Source organism: Symsagittifera roscoffensis, chromosome 7 (assembly GCF_963678635.1).
Source record: "Symsagittifera roscoffensis chromosome 7, txSymRosc1.1, whole genome shotgun sequence".
NCBI lineage: Eukaryota > Metazoa > Xenacoelomorpha > Acoela > Convolutidae > Symsagittifera > Symsagittifera roscoffensis.
The window spans coordinates 10,119,880-10,145,254 of NC_087068.1; the positions used below are offsets into that span (position 1 = coordinate 10,119,880).

Below are 25,375 nucleotides of genomic sequence, written 5' to 3' on the forward strand. Positions count from 1 at the left end.
CCTCCAAGAGCTGAATTTTCGATGTGAAAAATACTATAATATCAATACAATTATATATCGAAACCATTTGGTGCTTCAAAGTTGCAGAAGGCGAACTCTTCCCGAGCTTAAATGAAAAAAAAATCACAATTTTAGAAGACAATTTTTGACAGTGAATTCAGCAAGGCTTATATTTGAAAAATACTCAATATTAAAAATTAGCATTTGAACCTTCTGCAACTTACGTTTTACTTTTATTTAATAAATTTTTAGTCTTTTCTGTTAGTTTCTATCTGCCCCCTCCCCCACCGCCTTGAGAGTTCATGAACAAAATCAATACAGCAGGTAGAATATACATCCAGTATTTCTGCAGGAATCCGCGGTTGTCCGGGGGGTTTGCCAGCTTTTCCCTCTGCTCTTCTTTAATTTTATCCAGGAAACTTTGAGTATCCGGCGCGGGTGATGGCGAGTGTGCTATGTAGTCGACGACTGTTGAAAACTCATCCGGAATCGGAGCTGTTGATAAAAATTGAGGGTCGCAAAATGCTCCGTCGGTCTCTAACTTAATATGCACACCTTTTACATGTCGAGTCGGAGTCAATGACACGAAAAGCTTCTCACGAAGACCCGAATGCAACAATGCACAACCTTTCGTGTAACTTTGCACAGTGTATGGTTTATTTTCGCTGCTAACACAATTCAGTCTAAATTGATATAAAGAGTTCGAATTTGCTAAATGATGCAACAATTCCGTTCTTTGAAGATTTATTTCGAAAGGCTCATAAGTGACCTTATCGATTGAAAAAGACAGCTTTGCTTTTGGTTTCCAGTTGCCAAGAAAGTGTTCTAGAATACAGGAACCATCATCAGGTTGAATTTCAGTCGCAAACGCAGCCAGAACTTCAATTAAGCAAAGGAATATGAACCGTTTTCTCATTTCAACTCTGAAATCAAACCCACTTTAAATCTCAAATCAAAGATCATCCAAACGTCCTTCCATTGCAGTGAAGGTCATTTCAATTTCAACCAAGCTAAAAGTCACTGTCTCTATTAAAAATAGATGTTCAGCGGTTCCTTGAAAGCTTCCGCGGGAAAAACCAGCGGTTCCTTGAAAGCTCAATCAATTATTTAATTTAAAGCGCGTGTGAGTTTCAATGAGCAGCAAAAGACCATTCATCCCCATTGAAGATACAGTTAATGGATTAAGTGCAAAGAAACGTAGACTTATGTCTGTAATTGCTAAATATTGCCAATGAACAGAGTATCCAACAACAAGACCCAATGACGGGACGCTATAGAAATGAAATTATCTATTAGCACAACAAATAATTCCATTAACAGATCCCCTCATTGACAAAAGCTTTCAAAATAAACCTGATTATCCAGGTTGACACAGGTTCAATTTCTTCCTCGTTCACTCTTTTAATTTCCCATGAACCTTTTCAGTTAATGTAAGCACCTATTTCAGTTTCAAACAGCATAACATCGACAGAAGAAAAAAAATACAGGAGAATTTGCGGATCAACCGTCCAAACCCCCCAGTGACCAAAAGTAAACTGTACTCCCTAACCACGTATTAGTTTAGATCCAAATTTCCTATTTTCACACCTTAACTATTTTTAAGAAAATGAAAAAGACCCCAAAACTCAAAGAGAGTCAATAGACAAATTTTACAGAGGCGAAGCAGTGCTTTGCAAACAATAGCGAGACAACAACAAAAAAGCAGATTTAGAAAGTGAAATAAGAAAAGATAGAAATAAGCCTCGAATTACTAAAACTTTGCTGTGTATGGGCTTCGAACCTGCGACCTCGAAAATTTGAGTCTCACACCCTGTGCCCTCGGCAACGAACGCTTAACAATCGGCAAACACTCATCACAAATAAAACAGCTACATATTCTAACAAATTGCGAATGCAATGCAGCAAAAGTGGCACCAAATACAAATAGACGCAATTTCGCAACTTATAATTTGGAATTTAACAAACAGAAGGCATCCGCACTAAATTAGTAATAAATTGGAAAGCATAAAACCTCATCATGTATAAATTATGCATTTTTAAAAAATTACAAGATACCTTTTATCGGTTCATTTGATTAATTTAAAATGTATCAGCTGCGTTAAGTTATTACGATTCGAATTTCACTGCTATTGCTATCAAAAAGCCGTAAAAGTGCCCCAAAATTAGCACCAATATTTGCGATTTAGTCAAGAAAAAAAAAGATTAGTCGTAGACTAACACTAACTCTCACTTAAATCCGCTTGTGTAAATACACAAAAAACCAAAAAAAAATTTTCTATTTTTTTTCAGTTGCAAACGACGGGTATCAAACTTGACAAGAATCTAAACCCAAAACCCACACGGGCTAATGACAAAAAGACGGGTCTGATCTAGCCTGTGAACTTGATAGCAAGCGAAACAAAGTTAAGGCATTTCGGCGGGTAACTGAACGATTTAGACCTTTGACCAAAAATTGTTACCCAACAAGCTTGCCTTTAAATCGAGCGATAACAAGGCTAAATGCTTTAAAAAGGTGATTCAATATCGGCTGATAATTTTCTTCTAATTGTGTTTTAACATCTATCTAAATCAACTAGCTACAGTGTTTGCTTTTAAGATTGCATTGAAATCTAGGTTAGTTTATGTTGTTTTTCAGGTGAATTTGTTGTCTAACGCCTATACTTTGGACCGTACCAACATTCTAGAAAATCATTATTTGTCGGTAACAAAAAAAAGTTGCTTTCAAGCTAATTTTTTTTTCAATCAAATCGGAGAAAAAAACAGATGTATTCTATTTAATCTCTCAAAAAATTAGAAGGCAACGTGAATAAATAAAACAAAAAAAAAACAAAGAGAAATAAAAAGCTTTTACAAGCTTGTGAATTATCGAAAACTGAACAAAATATTCTTTTTTCTTTCAAAATTGAAGTTTCAAAATGACTTAACGAAAAAAATTGGATGAGAAAAAAACTGTTCACTCTGTGAAGAACAAAACGTATACTTGCAAAAAATGAATAGTAGAAAACCCAAACAAGGTTATTGGTGTGAAACTTACGGAGCTCTAAAACTATTAAGGGCCATAACGAAAAACAAATTTAGGCTTTGTAACTATTCGTTGAAACTGAAAAAAGTGTAATCAAATGTTTTATTCCTTCAAGAAAAGCGCAAAACAGGGAGACTTTTACATGTTTTAAACTAAATTACTTTTGCTCTTTTTTGTGCGAATCTAAAATCCGACAAAAACGCCGGACGCCCATTAAACTGGACAATTTTAGTTTCAAAATCCTAAAACCAAAAGTTACTATACAAAGCAATCGCTGATAAAGCTTAGGTGCAATACAAATCAGAAGGAAATATACTGAGATCACTCAAAATAAGAGAACTTCTTATTACTAAACTCCGACCTTGCAAATTAGACAGAGTTAACGACAGAAAACCTAGCCAAACAAGAGTTGAAAAGTGTGAAAAAAAGAAGTAAAACCAAAACTTATTGGCTTCTTTTTGAAACTTTTGACTTCGAAGAAACAAAGCCTAACACGTTGAAACTCTATAAACATTTTTTTTTTCATAGAACTAGTCCAATTAAAGAAAATAGGATAAATTTGTATTTATATTATTCTATGGGGAAATTTCAAACATAGCCAATCGAAGATTGAAAAAAATAATGAAAGCAAGTAAACAGAAAAAAAAACACTGTGTTGAAAAAACAACTTTCGAATTTCGAAGAGAAAAATAGACACCCTTTAAGCTGTTTGAATTTCTAGAACAATTTATGACTGGCGCTTTTTTGATAACATGAACCCAACTTGAGAAAACTGTATCAATAGGTAAAGTTTTTATTCCGCTTGAAATATAAAATTAAATTCCACTTTCGAAACTAGAAATCGTTCACAATTTTTTGCGCTATTTTTCACGTTTGAATTTGGAGAGTGCTATTGACGTAACTTTCAGCAGATGCATTTTCATTGACCTCAAAAAGTGCAAATATACCCAAATGTAGTAAAAAATGCATGAATATGTGTGAATGCAAGTCTGTAGTTATTAGAGATTTTATGCACATCTTAAGACTTTTTTCCTGAAAAAAAAAACAAAAAAACTAGCAAGACCTATATAAGAGTCTTCACTAAGTTCGTTACTCTTAACAACCAAATCCATTTTCGAACCTTAAAATCATTCACGTTATTTCTGACCATTTCCTTTAATTTTAACCCGAGGGGGTGAACTGACTTCCTCGAAGCAAATGAAGATGAATTGAATTTCAAAAGAAAACATAATTCAAACCGCCCTAAGTACTATTTTAGCGTGATCAAATTTTGAGACATTTTCAAAAACATCACGAACTACTTAAATGTCTTCGCCGCGTTCATTGCCACTTAAAAAAGTCTTGTTCCCGATTACAGAATATAACCAACAATTGGAAAACTGTCAATGAACTCCAATTTTAGCATGCCTCGAGAAGTCCACAGTCTCAATCGCCTCGATATCAAGTATTACAGTGTTGATGAACGAAGTGAAATATCATATATTTAGTCTTGTGGCTTCCAGCAAACTTAAAAGTTTTTCGTGCTCAAATTTGGTTGTCCGCGGTTTGACTTTTGATTTAACTTTATTGGAACCAGTTCAAAACGAATATTTCTGATATACTTTGATATTTATGAGTGAAAATTATTTAGAGCTAACCAATCATGATCCATTAGTAAAATTTATGATAAATTGTAAAGCTGAAACTATGAATAGTTTCAGCCAGAGAAAATGTAATTCAGCTTAGAAATCAGTTACCTCTTTCTGTCCTCTAACTTCGCAAAATAGCAGAATATACTAGATCTATTGAGACTAGGAATTATAAGAGTAAGATTAGGATCGGTATTAAACTAAGAAGTTGCACGAATCTATCCGGCCGAAAATAAGATAGCGTGACGAACAGACGGTGTACCTGAGAAGGCCACCCCGGACCTAAACTCATAATTGCAATTAATTTGCTGCTTGGAAATGGTCTTCGCCATAATAGCCTGGTGAAATAAAAATTATGGTCCACAACAGAGATTGTGTTACTATTGGGTGGCTATATTTTACCTTGAGGGGGTTAGATGGGCTAACAATTTCGCTGGGGCCTAATGGTAGGCACATTAAGCTTTCCAACAGGCTCCGAAAGTATAAATGGGGCTTCCTGTTTCAATTTTATGAGATCAAGTTGTAATATTCAGCAACTTTATGGCGATTTTACAAACCAAGTCCTACTTTGAAGCTGATTCTATAGCAATTCGAAATATCTAGTAACTAGTAATCTAGTAAATCTTCAACTCAATCTCATGAAGCAACCAAATTCGTCAAAATACCAACGATTATACCAATCCGACGCATAATTTATAAAAACTAACATACACTTGAATTTTTTTTAGTGAATCATCAATTTTAGTTAATAGATTGACAAATAAATTAAGAGTTAAGCGATTACAATAAGCTAGTAAAGCAACCCAGCTGACTTCAAATTTTCCGCCTGGATATTTGCCAGCACTGTTTCCACAATAACCTGAAACAATATTGATATTATAAATGAATCTAAAATAGTGGAAGACTGTTGGAAAAGCATTACTGAACCCGGGTGACAGAAAAAAAAAATTGTTTAAACTTTCAAAATTTTTAGTACGAATTATATGATACAAATTCTCTTTCGAACCCAAGAATTGACACTTGTTGAACACAGAGTCCAAGCGGAGCTTCGCATCACTATGCAAGCTAGCGAATAGGCAATGAGACTGAAATAACAAAATCGAACAAAAAATTGTAAAAATAAATTCCATTTAAGAAAATAATTCGAAAAACACAGCCGACATCAAGTAGGTAGACGCCCATTGAGTTTGAAAACTTGGAAATCTTGCAATCAAAACTACATTAATGTTTTAAAAAATCAATCATTTTTCGCCTTTGAAGTGACACAAACAAAGTAACTAAGCCCATCAAACTTGAACAGAAACCATTCAGGCCGAATAAAGCTTTCAAGCAAAAAAAATGGAAAAGCAAGGATAATATACAACGTCAGTGCTACAAAATTTATAAAATACAGGAGTAATCAAAAACAATAGCATTTTAAATAAAATTTGCGCATTACCACTGGGCGAAGTGGGAAAAAGTTTCGAAGTAGCTGAAGTTCACTAATAAAGCAACCTATAACTTCATACAGATTAGTAAGAAAAATTGTTTACGGGAAAAAGTCTTAAGCGAGATGAAATTGCACTTCAAAAAACTATAGAACTGCTCAATTTCAAACAACTGGTTTAAGATGCTTTCGAATTAAAACTGTAAAGATGTAGCGTTACTCGAAATCCATCATAGTTCATAAATTCAAAATTTAACATCAAACTTGTCGTGATAACCACAATTTGGTGTATGAGAAATACAGGCCAGGAAAGCCGATAGCTTATGCTGTTTATTATTCGACGAAAAAAAGTAACCAATAGCGTGAAAAAGCTAGAGTAAAAAAGTAGCAGCAACAAGATCTAAATTATTTGAAACGATAACTGTTTCCGCCACTAGTAAAAACAGAACTACTCGTTAGACAACAATTTACTGATTGTTCTATTTGCCCTTTACTGAATATGAAGTAGCTTTTGGCAGCTTTTTTTGTCAATAAAAAAACCATTGTGTTATTGGCTGTTCGAAAATCGAACTTTAATACGGCTTCTTCATTAAAAAGTAGCGATTTGCTAGAAAATAAACTGCTAAATGAAAAAGACACGCACACCGTTTTTGAAAGAACTTCATAGTTTAAAAATTTCAAAAGCAAGACTTTTTCAAAAACAAACGCAAAAAATACTTTTTGTTCCGTACATTTGAAAAAGTGGAGGAACTTTGTATTAGGGTGTGCTTTAGTTTTTTCTTTTTCTTTTTTTAAATTTCCACGCAAAAGCAAGTACCACAAAAAATTATCGCAATAGTTCGAGTGATATGTCACATTAAAGCCCTTTCAGTCATAATCATAACATTAAAGTTTTTTCTCGGTGTCGAGAAAAACCACTTTGAAACTTTTGATATTTGGTCTACTTTCAAGCTACTAAGGTGAGGCTAAGCAGGCTTATAAAGCTTATTTATGCTTAGTTTAAGCCATGAAAACTTACTTTCACACGAGTAAAGCTAGTTTTGGAGTTGTTTAGCGACAATTTGGGAATCAAAAATTACAAAATTCAAAACTTTCTACAAAATTGAAAATTTTTTTATTTTTTTTTTTCGTTTTTCTAGTGATGTTTCTACAGCAACTGTTTTCTACTATGAATGTCGAAAATGCCCAAGTTCTTTTTTTTGTTCAAACTTCATCACACCACGCGCAAAAACTACACTACTTTGAAAAAATTTGTATTTTTTAAGACCATGGTCGGAACATGCTGTGCTACTTGTTATGATTTGAAATCAGCTCCAAAACTGATTAAAATTAAAAGATTTACTATAAATATAATGAAAGTGAGGGATCCATTCCAATACATTTCCAGCGTACCGTCCAAGCTTCCGAAGAACTGCTTTACTAATGCGAACATCCGACATTTTTAAAAAGTTAGGCAAAGATCCGATTTCTACCGTTTACTAATAAGATGCTTTTAGCCGAATTGCAAAAAAGACCACCGCAGTCGTGCCAACGTGTTGTGATTAGCGAGAACACGATAAAAACCAGATCTAAAAATAAAGAATCCTCGAATTAGCAAAAATTCATCTTAATCTGAGATTCGAACCTGCAACCTAGAGTTTAAGAGTCTCCCACACTAACCGCTAAACCACGGAAGCTTAATAGGTACCATTAACCAATCAGTCATAAATGAAGCAGAGAACAGATGCTGTGCAATTTCCAATAATACAGTAAAATTTCCAAATAAGTGAACACTTTTACTGAACACTTATTTGCTAGTTAGGTTAGAAAAAAAGAAGGTTCCTTATAACACCATGAGCAGATCGAAAGTGCAATAAGTTCGGATATTTGATAAAGCGAATGTCCCACATCGAATATTTGCCCTAAAACCATTATTGCCCAAAATTCCAATCCCTGTTGAAAAGCCAAATGCTGTTGTAATGAGTCAATGAACGCAAGGAAACAAAAAAATGACTAGTTTTTCGAAAATTTCCAATTTTCTAAGTGAAACATAGCCAACTGACAGCTGGAAAAGTGTAATGAACGCAAGTAAACAGAAAAAAAAACACTGATTTTGTTTAAAAAAATCTCATCTTTCAAAGAAAAAAATAGATGCCCTTTGAGCTCTTTGAACTTCTAGAGCAATTTACGATTGGCTCTTTTTTGATACGATTAACCCAACTTGAGAAAACTGGGTCAATAGGTAAAGTTATTATTCCGCTGGAAATCTAAAAATTAAACTCCACTTTCGAAACTAGAAATCGATTGCCTTTTTCAAGACTTCTACACTTTTGCTGTTCGATTGTGGAGTTTGCCTACCTTTTAACAGACGAATTGAACTGAACTTAAAAAATCAGAAAGCGAAGAAGTATATTTCAGACTGAACAAAATTTAAGACTTTTCCTGAAAACAAAAATCATCGCGATCTGTATAAGAGTCTGAACTACGTCCATCGACTCTTCGTAACAACAATTATACCAATTTATCTATATTTTCAATGAATCAAGCAGAACATAATTGCTACAATTTTTCTCCCTATCGATAAAAGTTTTGAAATCGATACGCGACTAAAAAGATCTATATGTGTTACGTGACACAACCTGTCGTATATTCGTGGCCACTGAGTTCCAATGCTGGGTTGGTCGGAAAAATGCAAAATGGAGCATACTTTAAAAGGCTGAACTAGTGATTGCTACCCATCCCACCCGCCTCTACATTTTACATTATCAAGGAACGTATTACCTGATATGAAAAGGACTTTCAAAACTGCTGCACTTTAAAGAGAGCTGTGAGTCTCACCTGGAAGGCCTCTGGGTCTGTTGCGTGGGTGCGGTGGAACACTATCTCTCGCACAGGTGAGCCATCTTCATTAACAGCAGTAGCCGATCTGTCCTGACTTCTGATCTGCCCCTCTATGAAGTCCATAGCCGCGGAGGGGTCTCTGTTATTCTCAGGGTAGTCCGAATAGCACACAGTTAGAGGTACATGCTTCAGTTTTTCCTAAACCCAATCAAGATAATTTTTCCATATGTTCGGTTACCAGTTTTTGTTGACTAAGTATGTGAGCTCGGTTAGATTTTTCGTGGTAGTCAGAATAAAAGGGCTAGAAAAAAACGCAGCCTACGCCATAGTCCCTCCCCAATCTAAGATAACGGTCAAAACACAATTGCAAAATTCTTTGAGGTAATCAAATTAAATCGCCGAGAAAAAATTGAGATTTTTTCAGTATTTATTTACTTTGCTTATCGAAATTTATGTGAAAAAGAAACTGATATTATTACTGAGAGGCGAGTTATATTATTACTAAGATATTATTTGTACTAAGAGACAATATTATTATTACACAGAGGCGAAGCTCGCTTCGCACACACTTGCGAGAACACAGCAAAAAGCAGCTCTTTAGAGTGCAATAATACAAAAAACATAGCCAATCGAAGATTGGAAAAGAGTAATGAACGCAAGTAAACATTAAAAAAACACTGACTTTCTTGAAAAAATCTCAACTTCCGAATTTCAAAGAAAAAAATAGATGTCCTTTAAGCTGTTTGAATTTCTAGAACAATTTATGATTGGCGCTTTTTTGATAACATGAACCCAACTTGAGAAAACAGGATCAATAAGTAAAAATTTTATTCCGCTGGGAAATCTTAAAAATAATTTCACACTTTCGAAACTAGAAATCGTTCACGTTTTTTCGCGCCATTTCCTCGTTCATATTTGGAGAGTGCTATTTACGTCACTTTCAGCAGATGAATTTCAATTGAACTCGAAAAGTGCATTATACCTAATTGCGTCAATATTTTTAGACTTTTTACTGGAAAAAAAACAAAAAAAATCAGCAAGATATATTTAAGAGTCTTCACTACGTGCATTACTTTTATAGAAATAATCGTTAAATTTAGATTGGAACCTGCGACCTAGAAAATAGGGATTTCACAACCTAATCATTAAGCTAAAAGTACCATAAGCCACTCAGTCACAAATAAAGCAGAGAACAGATGCTATGCAATTTCAAATGAAAGTGAAATTTCCAAATCAGTGAATACTTTTAATGAACTCTTCTATTTGCGAGTTTGGTTAGAAAAAAGAATCTTAATAACACAAAGCTGATCGCAAGCGTAAAAACAGTATGCATCTACGCTCGCAAATATATGTTCATCGACCTAAAATGACCGCATTCCCTCCCACAGCTAGGAAAAACTAGAGGTGGGGGAATTATGATACAGCTAGGCGATAAGGTTAACTTATTAGAACAGCTTGAGAGTGGCATTCCAGAATCCTTATCAATCCTTGTTGAAGTTAGTGGTAAACAATTTATAGTTGTGCTGGCATATGTACCCCCACGATATGACAAAGTAAAATTTGTCGATGAGCTCGATAAGGAACTAGAGCGTCTTGCTCAGTACAAAGTACCGATAATTCTAACGGGCGATATCAACATCGATACACTACAGAAAAATAAGTTACAGCAATCATATCTGAACACAATAACAGCAAATGGGTTCGAACTTTTGAGTAAATCTGCAACTCGAATTAGTGACACATCTGAAACTTGTACAGACCATTTTCTGATCATTATCCTATAATATTGAAATTTAATTTTGGCTTTAAAGGTGATTTATCAAGTTATTCATATCGTGAAATTGTCGTTCTTAACAAAAGAAAATAAAATGAAGAATTTTTTGTTAAGTTTGAAACAAAACTTAGAAGATGCAAACCTGATCAACGATAATAACATAGACCTTACATACAAAAAGTTCAATCACAGCTTAAGGAAATCTCTAAATCTTTTTGCACCATTACGTAATATGATACACAAAAACAAAATTAATGCTCCTTGGTTCGCTAAAGGCTTGAAGAATTCGTTTATAAAAAGAAATCGCTTATACAAATTGTGGAAGTCAGACAAATTGAATTCTCTGAAAAAAGTTAACTTTCTTAACCAACGTCAAAAAGTCTAAAAACTTATAAGAGTCGCAAAAAAAAAATCATTACTATCAAAAATTTAATAAATGTATTGGAGACTCGAGACAAGTATTTAAAGTTTTAAATGAAATAAATGGCAAGACCGCAAAATCATCAAAAATTTCAGCTCTCTTAATCAATAACAATAAATTATCTGACCCCGTTCTAATGTCTAACGCTTTTAATGATTATTTCGCTTCAGTAGGAACCAAGTTAGCAAGCAAAATTGACCACGTGGGGCCAGTGATTAAAATAGAAGACGTAAGCCAATCTATGTATCTCTTTAATTGTACAGTTTGTGAGATAATTGATGTGATAGAGCATCTGAAGCCCGAGCATACTTGTGGCATCGATGAAATTAGTAACCTTTTTTTAGTTAAAAGCAGGTATGTGTTAGCACCTTATTTAACATATTTAACTAATCTCTCATTTTGCTCCGGTATGTTTCCTCAAAGCCTCAAGTATGCTCGGGTTTTACCACTTCATAAAGCTGATAGCAGAATAATTATGAGCAATTACCGTCCAATATCACTTCTAAGTAGCTGCAGCAAAGTTATTGAGTAAATCTGCAACTCGAATTAGTGACACATCTGAAACTTGTACAGACCATTTTCTGATCATTATCCTATAATATTGAAATTTAATTTTGGCTTTAAAGGTGATTTATCAAGTTATTCATATCGTGAAATTGTCGTTCTTAACAAAAGAAAATAAAATGAAGAATTTTTTGTTAAGTTTGAAACAAAACTTAGAAGATGCAAACCTGATCAACGATAATAACATAGACCTTACATACAAAAAGTTCAATCACAGCTTAAGGAAATCTCTAAATCTTTTTGCACCATTACGTAATATGATACACAAAAACAAAATTAATGCTCCTTGGTTCGCTAAAGGCTTGAAGAATTCGTTTATAAAAAGAAATCGCTTATACAAATTGTGGAAGTCAGACAAATTGAATTCTCTGAAAAAAGTTAACTTTCTTAACCAACGTCAAAAAGTCTAAAAACTTATAAGAGTCGCAAAAAAAAAATCATTACTATCAAAAATTTAATAAATGTATTGGAGACTCGAGACAAGTATTTAAAGTTTTAAATGAAATAAATGGCAAGACCGCAAAATCATCAAAAATTTCAGCTCTCTTAATCAATAACAATAAATTATCTGACCCCGTTCTAATGTCTAACGCTTTTAATGATTATTTCGCTTCAGTAGGAACCAAGTTAGCAAGCAAAATTGACCACGTGGGGCCAGTGATTAAAATAGAAGACGTAAGCCAATCTATGTATCTCTTTAATTGTACAGTTTGTGAGATAATTGATGTGATAGAGCATCTGAAGCCCGAGCATACTTGTGGCATCGATGAAATTAGTAACCTTTTTTTAGTTAAAAGCAGGTATGTGTTAGCACCTTATTTAACATATTTAACTAATCTCTCATTTTGCTCCGGTATGTTTCCTCAAAGCCTCAAGTATGCTCGGGTTTTACCACTTCATAAAGCTGATAGCAGAATAATTATGAGCAATTACCGTCCAATATCACTTCTAAGTAGCTGCAGCAAAGTTATTGAAAAAATCATGCACTCTCGATTGTACAACTATCTTGAAAAGTTCGAATTACTGTATCATCGTCAGTTTGGGTTCAGAAAGAAGTTTGCCACAGTTGATGCATTAGCTGAATTGACTGAAAGATTAAGACTAGGTGTTGATAGAAACATTAAATGTAGCTTCTTCATTGATTTAAAAAAGGCATTTGATACGCGGGACCATAAAATTCTTTTGAGGAAATTAGAATGCTATGGAGTACGTGAAAATTGCTACAAATGGTTCGAAAGCTATCTATCCAATAGGTATCAATGTTTACATGTAAACAACTGTTCTTCTGATTGGTTGCAAGTGAACACGGGAATACCGCAAGGCTCTGTTTTAGGCCCTCTTGTTTCTTGTTTATATTAACGACATACAGCACGCAGTTTGCAATTCAAATGTGTTTCTATTTGCAGATGATACAAACATATCATGTCAAACATCTATCTATGAAGAATACCAGTTAGATTTGACCAAATTTTCTTCCTGGCTTTGCTCAAATAAATTAACCTTAAACTCAGATAAAACTACTTTAATTAATTTTACTAAGGATAGAAGTGCTTCCAATCTTTCTTTCTTTTGATATACTTGATTTTACTTTTCAGCCGAAACCTTTTTGCAAATACCTAGGTGTCATTGTAGATGATAAGCTTAAATTTTTTCACCATATACAGAATGTTCAATCAAAACTAGGTCGTCACTGTGGTGTAATATCAAAAATGAGACATTATGTACCAAGATCCATCCTACTGAAATACTATATGTCGAATATCAAGCCAATAATACAATATGGCTTGCTCGTCTACGGCGGCACGCGTTTTTCTTTTTTAAACCCAATTTTGAATATGCAACGAAAAATTGTTCGCATGATCTGCTTCAAAAGGAAATTTGATACCATTACTAAATTCTTTTCTGATAATAAAATACTGACAGTTCATGAGCTATATGTGTACGATTTGACGAGGTTTTGCTTACGATCACTAAATCAAGAACATCCAACTTGTTTTCTCAATTCTTTCTTTACTTTTAAAAAATTTTGCCTATAATACGCGAATTTCAGAAGGTCGAACATTTGTTCCATGATTCTGTAAGAATAAGGTAAAATCATGTTCTTTGACTAATAGGGGTTCAAAGTTATTGAATATTATGAGTATAAATAAGCTCTTACCTGAAAATATTGGATTGATGTCAAAAATTGAAGAATACAGTTTCGTCCATAAGTTTAAAGATAATTTCATTTGTGGCAATTACGAGTTGGTGCAAAACATATTTCTTTGAATTTTTTTTTACTTTTAAAAAATTGTACCCGCTGGCTAAATGCTATCAAACAACCATTCTAGGGTTGCGATTCTATGCTGAAAATATGACCCTCCAAATCCTTGTAGTTTTGGAGAAATCGCATTTTTTAGAAAATTTTCAAAAAATGAAAAAAAATTTTTTTTATATATGTTTTCTCATAATCTTAAATCGTCAGATGGAATATGAATTGGCCGAAATGACAGTACTAGATGTAATAACTATTCCTTAATGGGAGCTTAATATTAGGGAAAAATAAATTTTTCCCCACAATCCTATTTTTATTCGAATATAAATTTATCTTTATTACTTAGTTGCAATCCTAATTTGTTCAACGGGTAGACGTCAAGTAGGCACATACTGCGCCTTTGGTCTATTCCCTCCACTTTGTTGATTTAATTATTTAAATAAATTGATGCTTGTATTATCAACTATATGGAGAAATAAATTCTTCTTCTTCTTCTACAGCTCATACCTTGTGAAAACAAACAGGCTATTGCCAACTTACAATGAAAATATCGGTTTTGTTCAGGAACACGATGACATTCTTGTTTCTGAACTCGTCTTTGTTGATGACTGAGTTGAACACTTGTGTATTCTCAATCATCCTGTTCCTCTTTCTCTCTGGCAGCATCTCAAGCACATCTAAGTTGTAGTCGCTTAGAGAGAAGATGTACAAGATGGAGGTCGTCTCAACCCCACTCATCACACGACTCCAGTACTTTCTCTCGTATCTGAATACACACAAAGCCTTTTTCACCATATTAGAACAGATGTCGTGGTCTAGATGCACGCTTGGTTTACTCCTCATTTTATCAAACGAACATTACCATTAGATACCGATATCTTATGCTAGACACATAAACATCATTGCAGAAAATTGCAACACGGTAGCTTCGGATAAACGATGATAGTAGCCTACGATTAAATGCAGAACAAATTATATGTTAGGTAAATTAGCAATTATTTAGAACAGAAGCGATAACTTTCCTCCGACTATTTTCGGTTCGTTTCGCAAGATCAAACGTGTCCGTTTTATGAAGATTCCCCACAAAAAAATATTACAAAAGTACATATTGCTTAGGATTAAGCCAAAAAATAAAACGTTGAGATATTGCCAACAATCTTGTCTCTTTTTCCTGTCCACATTTCAAAGCACTAATGCTAACTAATAGACAGTGGAACTCATTGTATTGTATCTCCTACCTTTGCCCTCCGACATCTGTGATTTGGAAAATGACCTTATCCCTTGCCAGCTTCGCATCTATCTTCACATCCACAATTCCAGAAGTTTGTTTACGTGCTTTCAACACATCTTCATCAGTTGGGTTGTAATTCGGCGACTTAACATCGTCAATTCGACTCATAAAGTACTGTGCCGAGTCTAGCATGTAGAACTCGGATTTGCGATCTAGTGTTGCGACTATTGAGGCATTTTGCCAGATGGTTTTGATCTCCTGGGCGATTCTCGGATACAGTTCGGCTGCCTTGTCTTCGTCTTCGCTTCTAGGAGGTGTGTGCACGTTGCATCGCGATGGAGATAAAAACTCTGTTTTGTCTCTGAATCTGTTCTCTGAAACAAGACAACTCTTATTTGCCCAATTCTAGCAGCACAAATTGCGCAAGCTTAATCTGCAGCAAACTAAAACTTTGGATATTAAAATGTTTATATTGATTTAATTGTTTTAAGCTTCAAATTTCATAACTCTTCAGATTGCTTTTGATAAATGAATCTATTGATCAAATATTGAGCAATTTTAGCAAGGACGTGAACATAGCAGGCAGACCCAATATCACCAAAAAGTCTGAAAACTTAATCCACTATCTTAAAGCAATTCAACTTCACCCTGGAACAATTAATTGAGAATAGAGCTTCAAAAGATGAGAAACTTCGAACTTCAAAAATCGAACAAGGAGCGAGAATAAATTACAAGATTTTCCTCCAGAAAATACGATCTGAAGCAGTAAAATTCACTTTATTTCCTAATGTTTTCATCTCTTTAGTATTAATATACCTAAAGCTGGATCATCTGACGAGTATCCAAAAGCATCTCTGGCATCCAACAATTGCCACGTGGCCATGATCAAGTTCAACTTAGCCACTTTTGCACATATTTTTCGCTGCTCTTCAAACGCCGCTCTATTATATTTACGCTCCATCTGAAACAAAGGCTAATGGTTATTGATTTGTAGCCCACTCCAGGATGAAAATTGTCGATTTTGTTTTGGGTCGACCTATTTGATTTTCCGAGCTCACCTAAAACACTGAAAAGCCCTTAATTTTCAAAATATTCTCACTGGTGAATTTTTGATAGAAAACAAATTTCGTTTGATCAAAACTTCGCGTTTCTTACGCAAACTCTCCTACGCGCTTTTATAAAAGTTTAACTACTTGTCAGGTAGAAACCTGTGTCAACAAATATGTCCCTTTTTGCGAGGAGGGGGCAATTTCCTGCAATAGAGAACTCGTCATAAAAAAAACTCTGGCCCTTCGAATCTTCTCCATTTTAAACTGGGACCTCCAGTGGAACAACAGCCAAAACACAAGCTGGATAAAGCAATACCAATATTTTATATGCATTAAAGCACATCAAAAATATTGTCAGAGTTGAACATTCTAAGTTTCAGCGCTAAAATTACACATCGTATTCGTCGTTCCACTACTAGCTCTACAGCTTATAATATTGAAAAAACGAGCTCTTTAAGCGACTTGAAACCTTAAGAACAAAAATGGCACTCTAAAGGAGTGCAACGCTGATAGAAACTTTAATATAATTTTTTGTCTCTGGTAGCTAGCTTTCTTGGCGTGTCTGGTTACGCTTTGAGCTAACCTCTGAAACGCTTTCGTTGCTGTTGCTACCACGCTACCAGTACACGCGAACGCTTACTGAAGATAATATCTATAAATTTCGGTTGATGTTTCGAATTTGATAGATCAATGGTTCTTTCAAGGCGCCTTTGAGCATGCTATGCGTTTTGCTCTGATAGTTGAACATCTTCGTCGGAAAAAATCAACTGAATCTCGCGTCAAAAACACTTTGCATCAAACGCATTCCAAGCTAAATAAAACTATCACTCAAAGATTAACAGGTTACTATAAGGCAGGGTCGGTCCAGAACTTTCGCGAGAACGAAGACGGCAAACTTTTCAAAATTTTAGGTCGACCAAGATGATTTTTCGAGCTCTACCGAAAAAATTTCAGACATTTTTGCCAAGAATATTCATGAAGTCGAAATTTTGAGAAAAGAAAAAGACGCCGCCTTCAGCACATCTTGAAAAATGTCGACCAAAAAATCGTGTTTAGTTCTTCTAACGTTTTCATTTGCTAAATAGACCGTTTTCCCCGCGTTTTCTGGGCAAGCACTCCCCTCAAAATTAAGTATATTGACACCGATGCCACCTTTAGAAACAATTTAGGGCTAATCGATCGAAACTGGATGTCGTAAGGTAGAGCCCTGTTTCGCCATATAATTTAAGCCATTATCATATAATTACCCCTTATATTAATTTAATTTAATTACCTGTTTGAGCACAGTAGACTTCCCGCATTCCGCTGTTCCCAATAGCAGGATCGAAATCGTCCTTCGCATTCTCTCCTCCTGATCTTTAATTCCTCTGTCAATATCATTTTCTCTACCCAAACAAGGAAACAAATCTCGAAGGCACATTTTGGTCAATATAATTTATATTCAACTTTGATTTATTTCAGCAAATTGAACATAAAACTTCACATCGAATCGGTATTAAGGTCTAGAAATGAATTGTTAGTTCTGAGCTAACAACCCAATGTATTAAACCCAGCGACATGCATTTCGACCATTCAAGCCGTCATACATCTTTACATACGATTTTCGACACGATCAAACAGACGTTCGGTGACATCGTATTGACCGAAAGCTCTTTCTTTCAACTCATGTCTACTCAGATTTTAGAATAATACCAGACGATCGTTTAATTGAAACCTAATTTGCTTGCCTAAGCTAGGACAAGTAACTAGCTCATCCATGAAAACTTTACTTAAAATACAAATTATGGAAAAATTTACATGCCCCAAAAATTGAAATTAATCATTCCCTGAAAACAACCATTTTCAAAAAATTGCTAATTGTGAAAAACAATCCAATTTAACTTGGCCTAAGAACCAGTCATAAAACTTTATACCAGCGATACACCGGATATTGTGCAGCTCGAACGGAATATCCCGATCTTCAGTTCGCGCCGAGCATTCTGTTCGCATTTGAGCCGGAAACAAAATTATAAAAAATTATAAGATTAACATCTTTGAGGGGCCGAAAAATCCCCCTGAAACTACAATGAACAACACTTGCAGCTATCATGAAAATTGCTTACAGCACAAGAAAAAACCGCGATGCAGCAAAGTCAGCCGACAAAACTTGAGCAGGCAAATGAAAATCCAACCATTAAAACGAATTCAAATTCATACATATTGAAAAAACAAGGATACCCGGTTACTGAACAAGTAGCACAGAATGTTTAAGCCATGGTCTTAAAAACACAAACAAAGTTTTCATTCCAAATTAGTATCAATCTTTCTGCGTGGTCTAATAAAAGAATCTGAACGAAAAATTGAAACTCAGGAATATTTGATAGACATTGTAAACTAGGCAAACTGGACAACAGTTTTTGCAGGAAAAAAACTAAAAAAACCCAAATCAAGAAGAAATTTTCGCAGGCATTTATTGAATTTGAAGTTTTTAACTCCCAAATGGCACTAAAAAACTCCAAAAACAACTAAGTTTTTACGGCCTAAATTAAGCATCAATAAGCTATTGTAAGACTGCTCCCTCGCAATATTCGCTCGAATTTAGACTTCAAATCAAAAAGTTTAAACCTGTTTGGCTGGGACTATTTCTTGCAACCTTTTTAATGTCGTTCTGTTCAAGACTGAGAGGGCTATAATATATACTAGCAAGCCGGCCTCCAGTAATCAATTGACTCGAAAAAAAATTGTTTTGATCAAGCTATCTAAGCAAAGAAAATTTGAACAATTTCAAGATGAGCATATCGTAAATCGGTTTGAAAAAATTTTAGGTTTCGTAGAACGAATCGGTTCCCAAAAAATTGATGTTTTTCTAAGCAAGCTATTCAAGCTGCATTTTTGAATTAATTCAAAATGTTTCATGAAGCAAATCGGAAGGCGAAAATTTAGGTTTTTCTTGGAACTCATTTCAAGCGATGAAACATTGAATTATTTAAAGTTGTTTCATAGCGCGAATAGAATTGCGAAAAAAGTGAAGTTTTTCTAGGCAAGCTACTAAAGCACGGAAACTTAAAAAAAATTCACAATGCTCGTTGAGCGAATCAGTTAGCGAAAAGTAAAATTTTTTCTTAGTAAGCTATTCAAGCGATGAAACTTTGAAATATTTCGCAAAAGATTCAAATTTTTCTAATCAAACTATTAGAGCTATGGGACTTGGAACTATTTCAAAGTTTTTCATTGAATGAACGCTGGCTATTAATATTATGCTTTGAAACGTTTTAGAACAAATTGGTTCACGAAAAGCTAATCTTTTTTCTAAAGCAAGCTATTCAAGCTATACACCTTTGAAACCAACTACAGCGAATCGGATAGCGAAAAAATGAAATTTATTTTGAAGCCACTAAAAACCATAGAAACTTTGGTTTTTTGATATTAGTTCATAAACTTAACTGGATAGGAACCATTTCAAGATTTTCTACTGAAGCCAATCATCTGATGGAGTTTTTAACCATTTCAAGATATTTGCCAGATCAAAGTGATTAGCAAAAGAAAACAAGTTTTGGTATGCTAGCTACTTGACCTAAGCTTTGATACGCGTCACCTTAATTGATAACCGGTTCTTGAAAAGCCTATGTTGTTCTTGAGCAAGCTATTCGAGTTGGGGACGTTTGAATTACTTCAAAATTTTTTATGGACCGCATCAGTTCGCGAAATGTTGAAGTTTTTCTGAGCAAGCATTTTAAGTCAGAAAACTATGAACTTATTCATATCGTTTATGGGATCGAATCTTTTGCAAAATAGTTTTATATGCTATTCAATTTCAAATCGTTGCATGAAGCCAATCTGATGGCCACAAAGTTAAGTATTTCTAAGCAAGCTAGTTAAGTTATAAAACTTCAGAATATTTCAAGTTATTTCATGAAGTTGAAAGAGAAAAAAGAGCTAGCAAAAACGATAGCATGCTCACAGTTTTTTCAGCAGGCTATTCAAGCTATTTAATTTAGAAGTTTCCAAAAAATTTGGTTGATCGAATCGGTTCGCAAAAAAAATTAGATTTTTCTTCGCAAGTTTTTTTAGGTGAAAAATTCAAAATAATTCAAGTTAGTTTGTATCCCGAATCAGATTGCGAAAAGCTTAAAAATTTCTAAGCAAGCTTTTGAAGCTATGAAACTTCGAATTATTTCAAATCAAATTATTTCAAGCTATATAACTTTGCATTACTTCAAGTTATTTTGTTGACCAAATCGGTTCACGACAAGTTAAATTTTTCCTGGCAACCTTTTAGAGCTATGGAACTTTGAACTATTTCAAATTAATTTATAAACTGAATTGGTTCAGGAAAAGAGTTAATTTTTTAGAGCAAGCTTTTAAAGCTATGATGTTTGGAATTATTTCATTGTTGTTTCATAGACCGAACTGTTTTGCGAAAAGTTAAAATTTAAATAAGCGAGCTATTAAAGCTCTGAAAACTTTAAATAATTAAAATTATTTTGCAAGAAGCTTGCTTACAAAATGTTTGCGAAAACTTTGCTTCAAAATTTTACGCTTTTCGAAAAACGATTTGGTCTTTGAGATAACTTGAAATATTTCAACGCTTTTCTAAGCACACGATTCATGCACTGAAACTTTTGAATTTCTCAAGTTTTATCAAGGGGCAAATCGGTTGAGGCAATGAAACTTTGAATTATCTCAAGTTTTCACCGGCGAAACGTGTATATTTTTCTCAGCAAGCTATGCAAGTGATGAATCTTTGTAAAATTTCAAAACAATTCATAGTGCAAATCGGTTTGCAAACAGCTAGTTTTTCCAGCAAGGAGGTTCCTGTTTTTAGTTGGTTCAATTCAGAATGAAACAATCTACGAACGCAACTTTCGGAAAAAAGGACAGGCACTGTCTAGCCTTGAAAATGAATTATGTTCATCTTGTCTACAGAATTGAATTTTTGTCGAAAACAATTCTAGAATATTCCAGACTTAAGAAAAATTGGAAGTTCTAGAACATTCATGGCCTTCTCTTAAACGTTAAGCCTCAAGAATTTTTTAAACGTTGCATTCCACAAAGCTAAAACATTGCGTTCAATTAAACTTAGTGTCCATAGCGCATTCGGATTTACATTTATTATATAAGATCACTCGACTCATTACGATGATAAATTGCGGTATTTGATTTTGGGTGGGAAAAAAAGAAAAAATGAAAAACCCAGATACAAAGTTCCTGCACGTTTTTCAAACGGTCGGAACAGCAAGGAAATTGCAATGAAATACTTTTTTGTGAATATCAGTAACGGTGTTGAATGTGAAATTGTGATAATTAGTTTCATTGTGCCCTTCGGTCATTTTAGGAAGTTTGGACCTGTCATGCTCAGTTTTCACGCGGTGACTGAAATCAGAACCGGCAAGCTGAAAACACGCTTGAAAAACACGAAACTTATAAAAACCAGTTGAAAGTTATGAATTCACTTGAATTTTTTTTTAATTACAAATTTGCGTTACTGGAGTCAACTCCAGTGTTTTGATCAAGATGCCGTGAGAATCTTAATGTATTTAATAGGGCGTATTTTATCTGATTAAAATAAGTCTTAACTTAATAGTCAGAACAAAACTGGAGAGCCGTTGTGTGAGCGGCAACTAAAGCCTTTGAAAATTGAGTGAAACAGACACCGTGTCATAGGGTAATGGATAAAACTGAAAAATACCTAGAAGCAACGCTTTTTTGCAGTTTCATTCGATAATAGGGTGAGTTTTGTATCATGAAAAAAATAGAATACAAACTACCAGAAGTTTAGAGTCAAACCAATTCAAGGTAATGAATGACACTGATGATTCCGCGCTGTTAAATATTGAGAAAACATTAACAAAGGGATGTGCGTGGCGGTCATAATGAAGGAAAGTTTCCTTTTGGATATTTTAAATTTCGTATAGAACCATTTTTTTTTCACCATTTTTGCCTGATTTTCACGCCACAACTGAAAATCAGTAAGAAGAGAACAAGAAAAAAAGGACACAACAGCCGTTCTGAAAATGCGGGAAAGTCGTATAACAAAATCATTCTTGATCAATTGCTGATTGCAATTAAGGCGGGTATTCAGATGTACCAAAAACGCGAAAACAGTCGCTTTGAACCAATCGCCCGGAAGTACATACCGACGGAAAATAAAGAAGGGTCTTTAAACGAGTGGCTAGCATCTAAACACAGCTTCACATGCTTTTAAGCGTCTCTACCAAAGCCAGTTCAATGTGTGGTCCATTAACATCGGGTCGACAAAATCATTACTAATCAAGGCTATCGGCCAAACCGCGCAGATTTACTTAATTATATGAAAAAATAGTGGACTCATGGCTGGGTCTCAGTATCCCCAGACCACGAGGTCCCTTATAATAAACAGGGCTATTACTTATTATCATCTTATTATTGTTTTTGTTCAGTAGAGGAAAATCATCATATCCATCGGAGATGGATTAACCCTTTCACTCAACTCCTAGCTTCTCATTATCTGAAAACGAACTTGATGTTAAATAATTCAATTCAGGACATTTCGGGAAGCTAAAAGTGGTTTTAACTCAGTATTTTAACTAAAAGTTGTTCTTAACTCAGTAGGTCTGGCCATGGCTCGGATCTAAGGTCTTAGGGTGAATATGCAAACACACGTTTTCGCACATTTTTGTGCATCTTCAGGTTTTAAAATTCTTAACTATCTGTACAAAGTGATCAAAGATCATAAAAAGTGTCAAACACATCATTCTTTCAAAATTTAAAAAATTCAACCAATCACAACTTTACAAATATTACTGAAATTATGTAACAACTATTATGTAACAATTTTAAACATTCAGTCATGTACACGTTAACTCTAGGCCAAGTGGTAACGAACCTAGAGAGATTTAAAATTAAATAAAGCAGATAACAAAAAAAAACATCTGAAATTGCAATGAAATACTTATTTGTAAAATACCAGTAAAGGTGTTGAATGTGAAATTGTGATAATTGGTCTCATTGTGCCCTTCGGTCATTTTATGAAATTTGGAACTGTCATGCTCAGTTTTTACGAGGTGACTGAACATCAGAACAACCAGCCATTCAGTTGCTGAAAAACACGATCTTGAGACCAGTTGCAATTCACAATTGTTCGACATAATTTACTTGCTCGATTAGAAATGTGTTTAATCCTGACAGAGAAATCCGAAAAAGCCAAAGAAAAGGGCAAAAGTTCCAAGTTCAAGTGAATTTTATCCTTATCGATTGATAAGGTGTCCCAATGAACCAACCTGACGCTCCTAAATCTTCTACAAAATTATAAAAACCAGTTGAAAGTTATTAAGTCACTTGAATTTTGTTTAAATTACATAGTTGCGTTTTTGGAGTTAACTCCGGAGTTGTGATTAAGATGCCGTGAGAATCTTAAAGTGTTTAATAGGGCGTATTTTATCTGATTAAAATACGTCTCAACTTAAAAGTCAGAACATAACTGGAGAGTCGCTGTTGAGATCAAAGCGGCAAATAAAGCCTTTGAAAATTCAGTGAAACAGACACCATGTCACAGAAAAATGCCGAGAAACAACGCTTTTTTGCAGTACCATTTGATAATAGGGTGAGTTTTGTTTCATGAAAAGAAACTGAAAAATGCCGAGAAACAACGCTTTTTTGCAGTACCATTTGATAATAGGGTGAGTTTTGTTTCATGAAAAGAAAATAGAAAACAACCTACCAGAACTTTTAGAGTCCGAACAATTCACGGTAATGAATAACACTGATGATTCCGCGCAGTTAACTATTGAGAAAAACATTAAAAAAAGGGATGTGCCAGGCGGTCATAATGAAGGAAAGTTTCGTTTTGGATTTTCTTTTAAATTTCGAATCGAACCATTCTTGCCTCATTTTCATGCCACAACTGTTTTCACTCAGTAAAAAAAAAGAACAAGAAAAAAGGACACAACAGCCGCTTTGAAAATGCGAGAGTCGTATAACACAATCATTCTTGATCAATTGCTGATTGCAATTGAGGTGGGTATTCAGATGTACCAAAAACGCAAAACATTCGCTTTGTAACCAATCGCCCGGAAGTACATACCGACGGAAAATAAGCTAGATCTTTCAACGACTAGCTAGCGTCTAAACAGCTTCACATGCTTTTAACCATCTCTACCAAAGCCAGTTTAATGTGTGATCCATTAACATCGGCAGGGCAAAGTCATTTCTATTCAAGTCTATCGGCCAAACCGCGCAAATTAACTTAGTTATATGCAAAAATAGTGAACTCATGGCTGGGTCTCAGTGGTGGCGTGTCACGGAGCCGAATACCCGGATAGCCGAAAAATAAATTCGTTCCCGGATAGCCGAAAAATAAATTCGTTCCCGGATAGCCGAAATTTTGGATCTACTTAACAATTACCCCCTCCCTTCTACCCTCTTACCCATTTCTTAGTGGTACCATAGGAAGGGAATACTGAAGAGATCCTACAAACTTACTTAAAAACATTGTTTTCTTATTTCGAATAACCTTTTTCTCTACCCACCCCCCCCCCCCCCACACACACACACACACACGCTTAGTCCGTTCATCCTTCCTTCCCACTCCCTTCCCCTGCTCCCAATTACCCATAACCCCTACGCACATTTACCCCACCATGCCCCCCTCCCGACAAACAAAAAAAACTATTAAGGGCCCCCAACCGAAATTATAAACGATTATAATGTTAATGCAGGGGCGGATCTAGGATTTTCTCGAGGGGGGGAGGGGGGACAAATGCTTTAAAAAACAGTCCAAAAAGCGTTTTTAGGCACTTTTTGGAAAATTTTGATAAATATATTGGCGCCAAATATGTCGGCAAGGGGTCGAATCGCCTCGAATCCTAAAAAGCAAACTCCACCCACCCCACCCCCCCCCTAAATCCGCCCCTGCTTTGGTTCTGTAGCGGATTTAGGGGGGGTCGAATCCCTTTTTTGAAAATCCCCCCTCGAGAATTTCCTCTGCTTTGGTTGTTGAAGGGGTGAAATCCCTGTAGTAGTCGGACTTTTGCTGTTAATTAATTCAATGAGAGTAAAAGTATTAGCCAATCAAATCTCTTAAGAATGTTCGGAATTTTATTAGCTATAACAGGCTGCAAAATTTTTTGTCCAATCAAAATGCGCCTCAATTTAGTGAACAGTTTCTGATTTAATTTAAATAAAACCGGAGGTATTTAGTTTTTTTGGCTATCCGGGAATGCGGCTCCG

At 34.8% G+C, this 25,375-nt stretch overlaps 2 protein-coding genes across 2 annotated transcripts; both read right to left on the reverse strand.

Moving 5' to 3' along the window:
• Nucleotides 1-268: 268 nt before the first annotated feature.
• On the reverse strand, nt 269-916 carry LOC134851886 (ER membrane protein complex subunit 10-like). Its single transcript, XM_063868160.1, has one exon. The coding sequence runs from the start codon at nt 914-916 to the stop codon at nt 269-271; it is 648 nt and encodes a 215-aa protein (XP_063724230.1).
• A 4,442-nt stretch (nt 917-5,358) lies between these two features.
• LOC134851023 (guanine nucleotide-binding protein G(i) subunit alpha-1-like) lies at nt 5,359-19,213 on the reverse strand. Its single transcript, XM_063866903.1, has 6 exons — nt 17,463-19,213; nt 15,957-16,101; nt 15,148-15,514; nt 14,450-14,675; nt 8,894-9,094; nt 5,359-5,509 (listed from the first exon to the last, which is right to left on the reverse strand). The coding sequence occupies exons 1-6, from the start codon at nt 17,607-17,609 to the stop codon at nt 5,441-5,443; spliced, it is 1,155 nt and encodes a 384-aa protein (XP_063722973.1). The 5' UTR covers nt 17,610-19,213; the 3' UTR covers nt 5,359-5,440.
• Nucleotides 19,214-25,375: the final 6,162 nt, after the last annotated feature.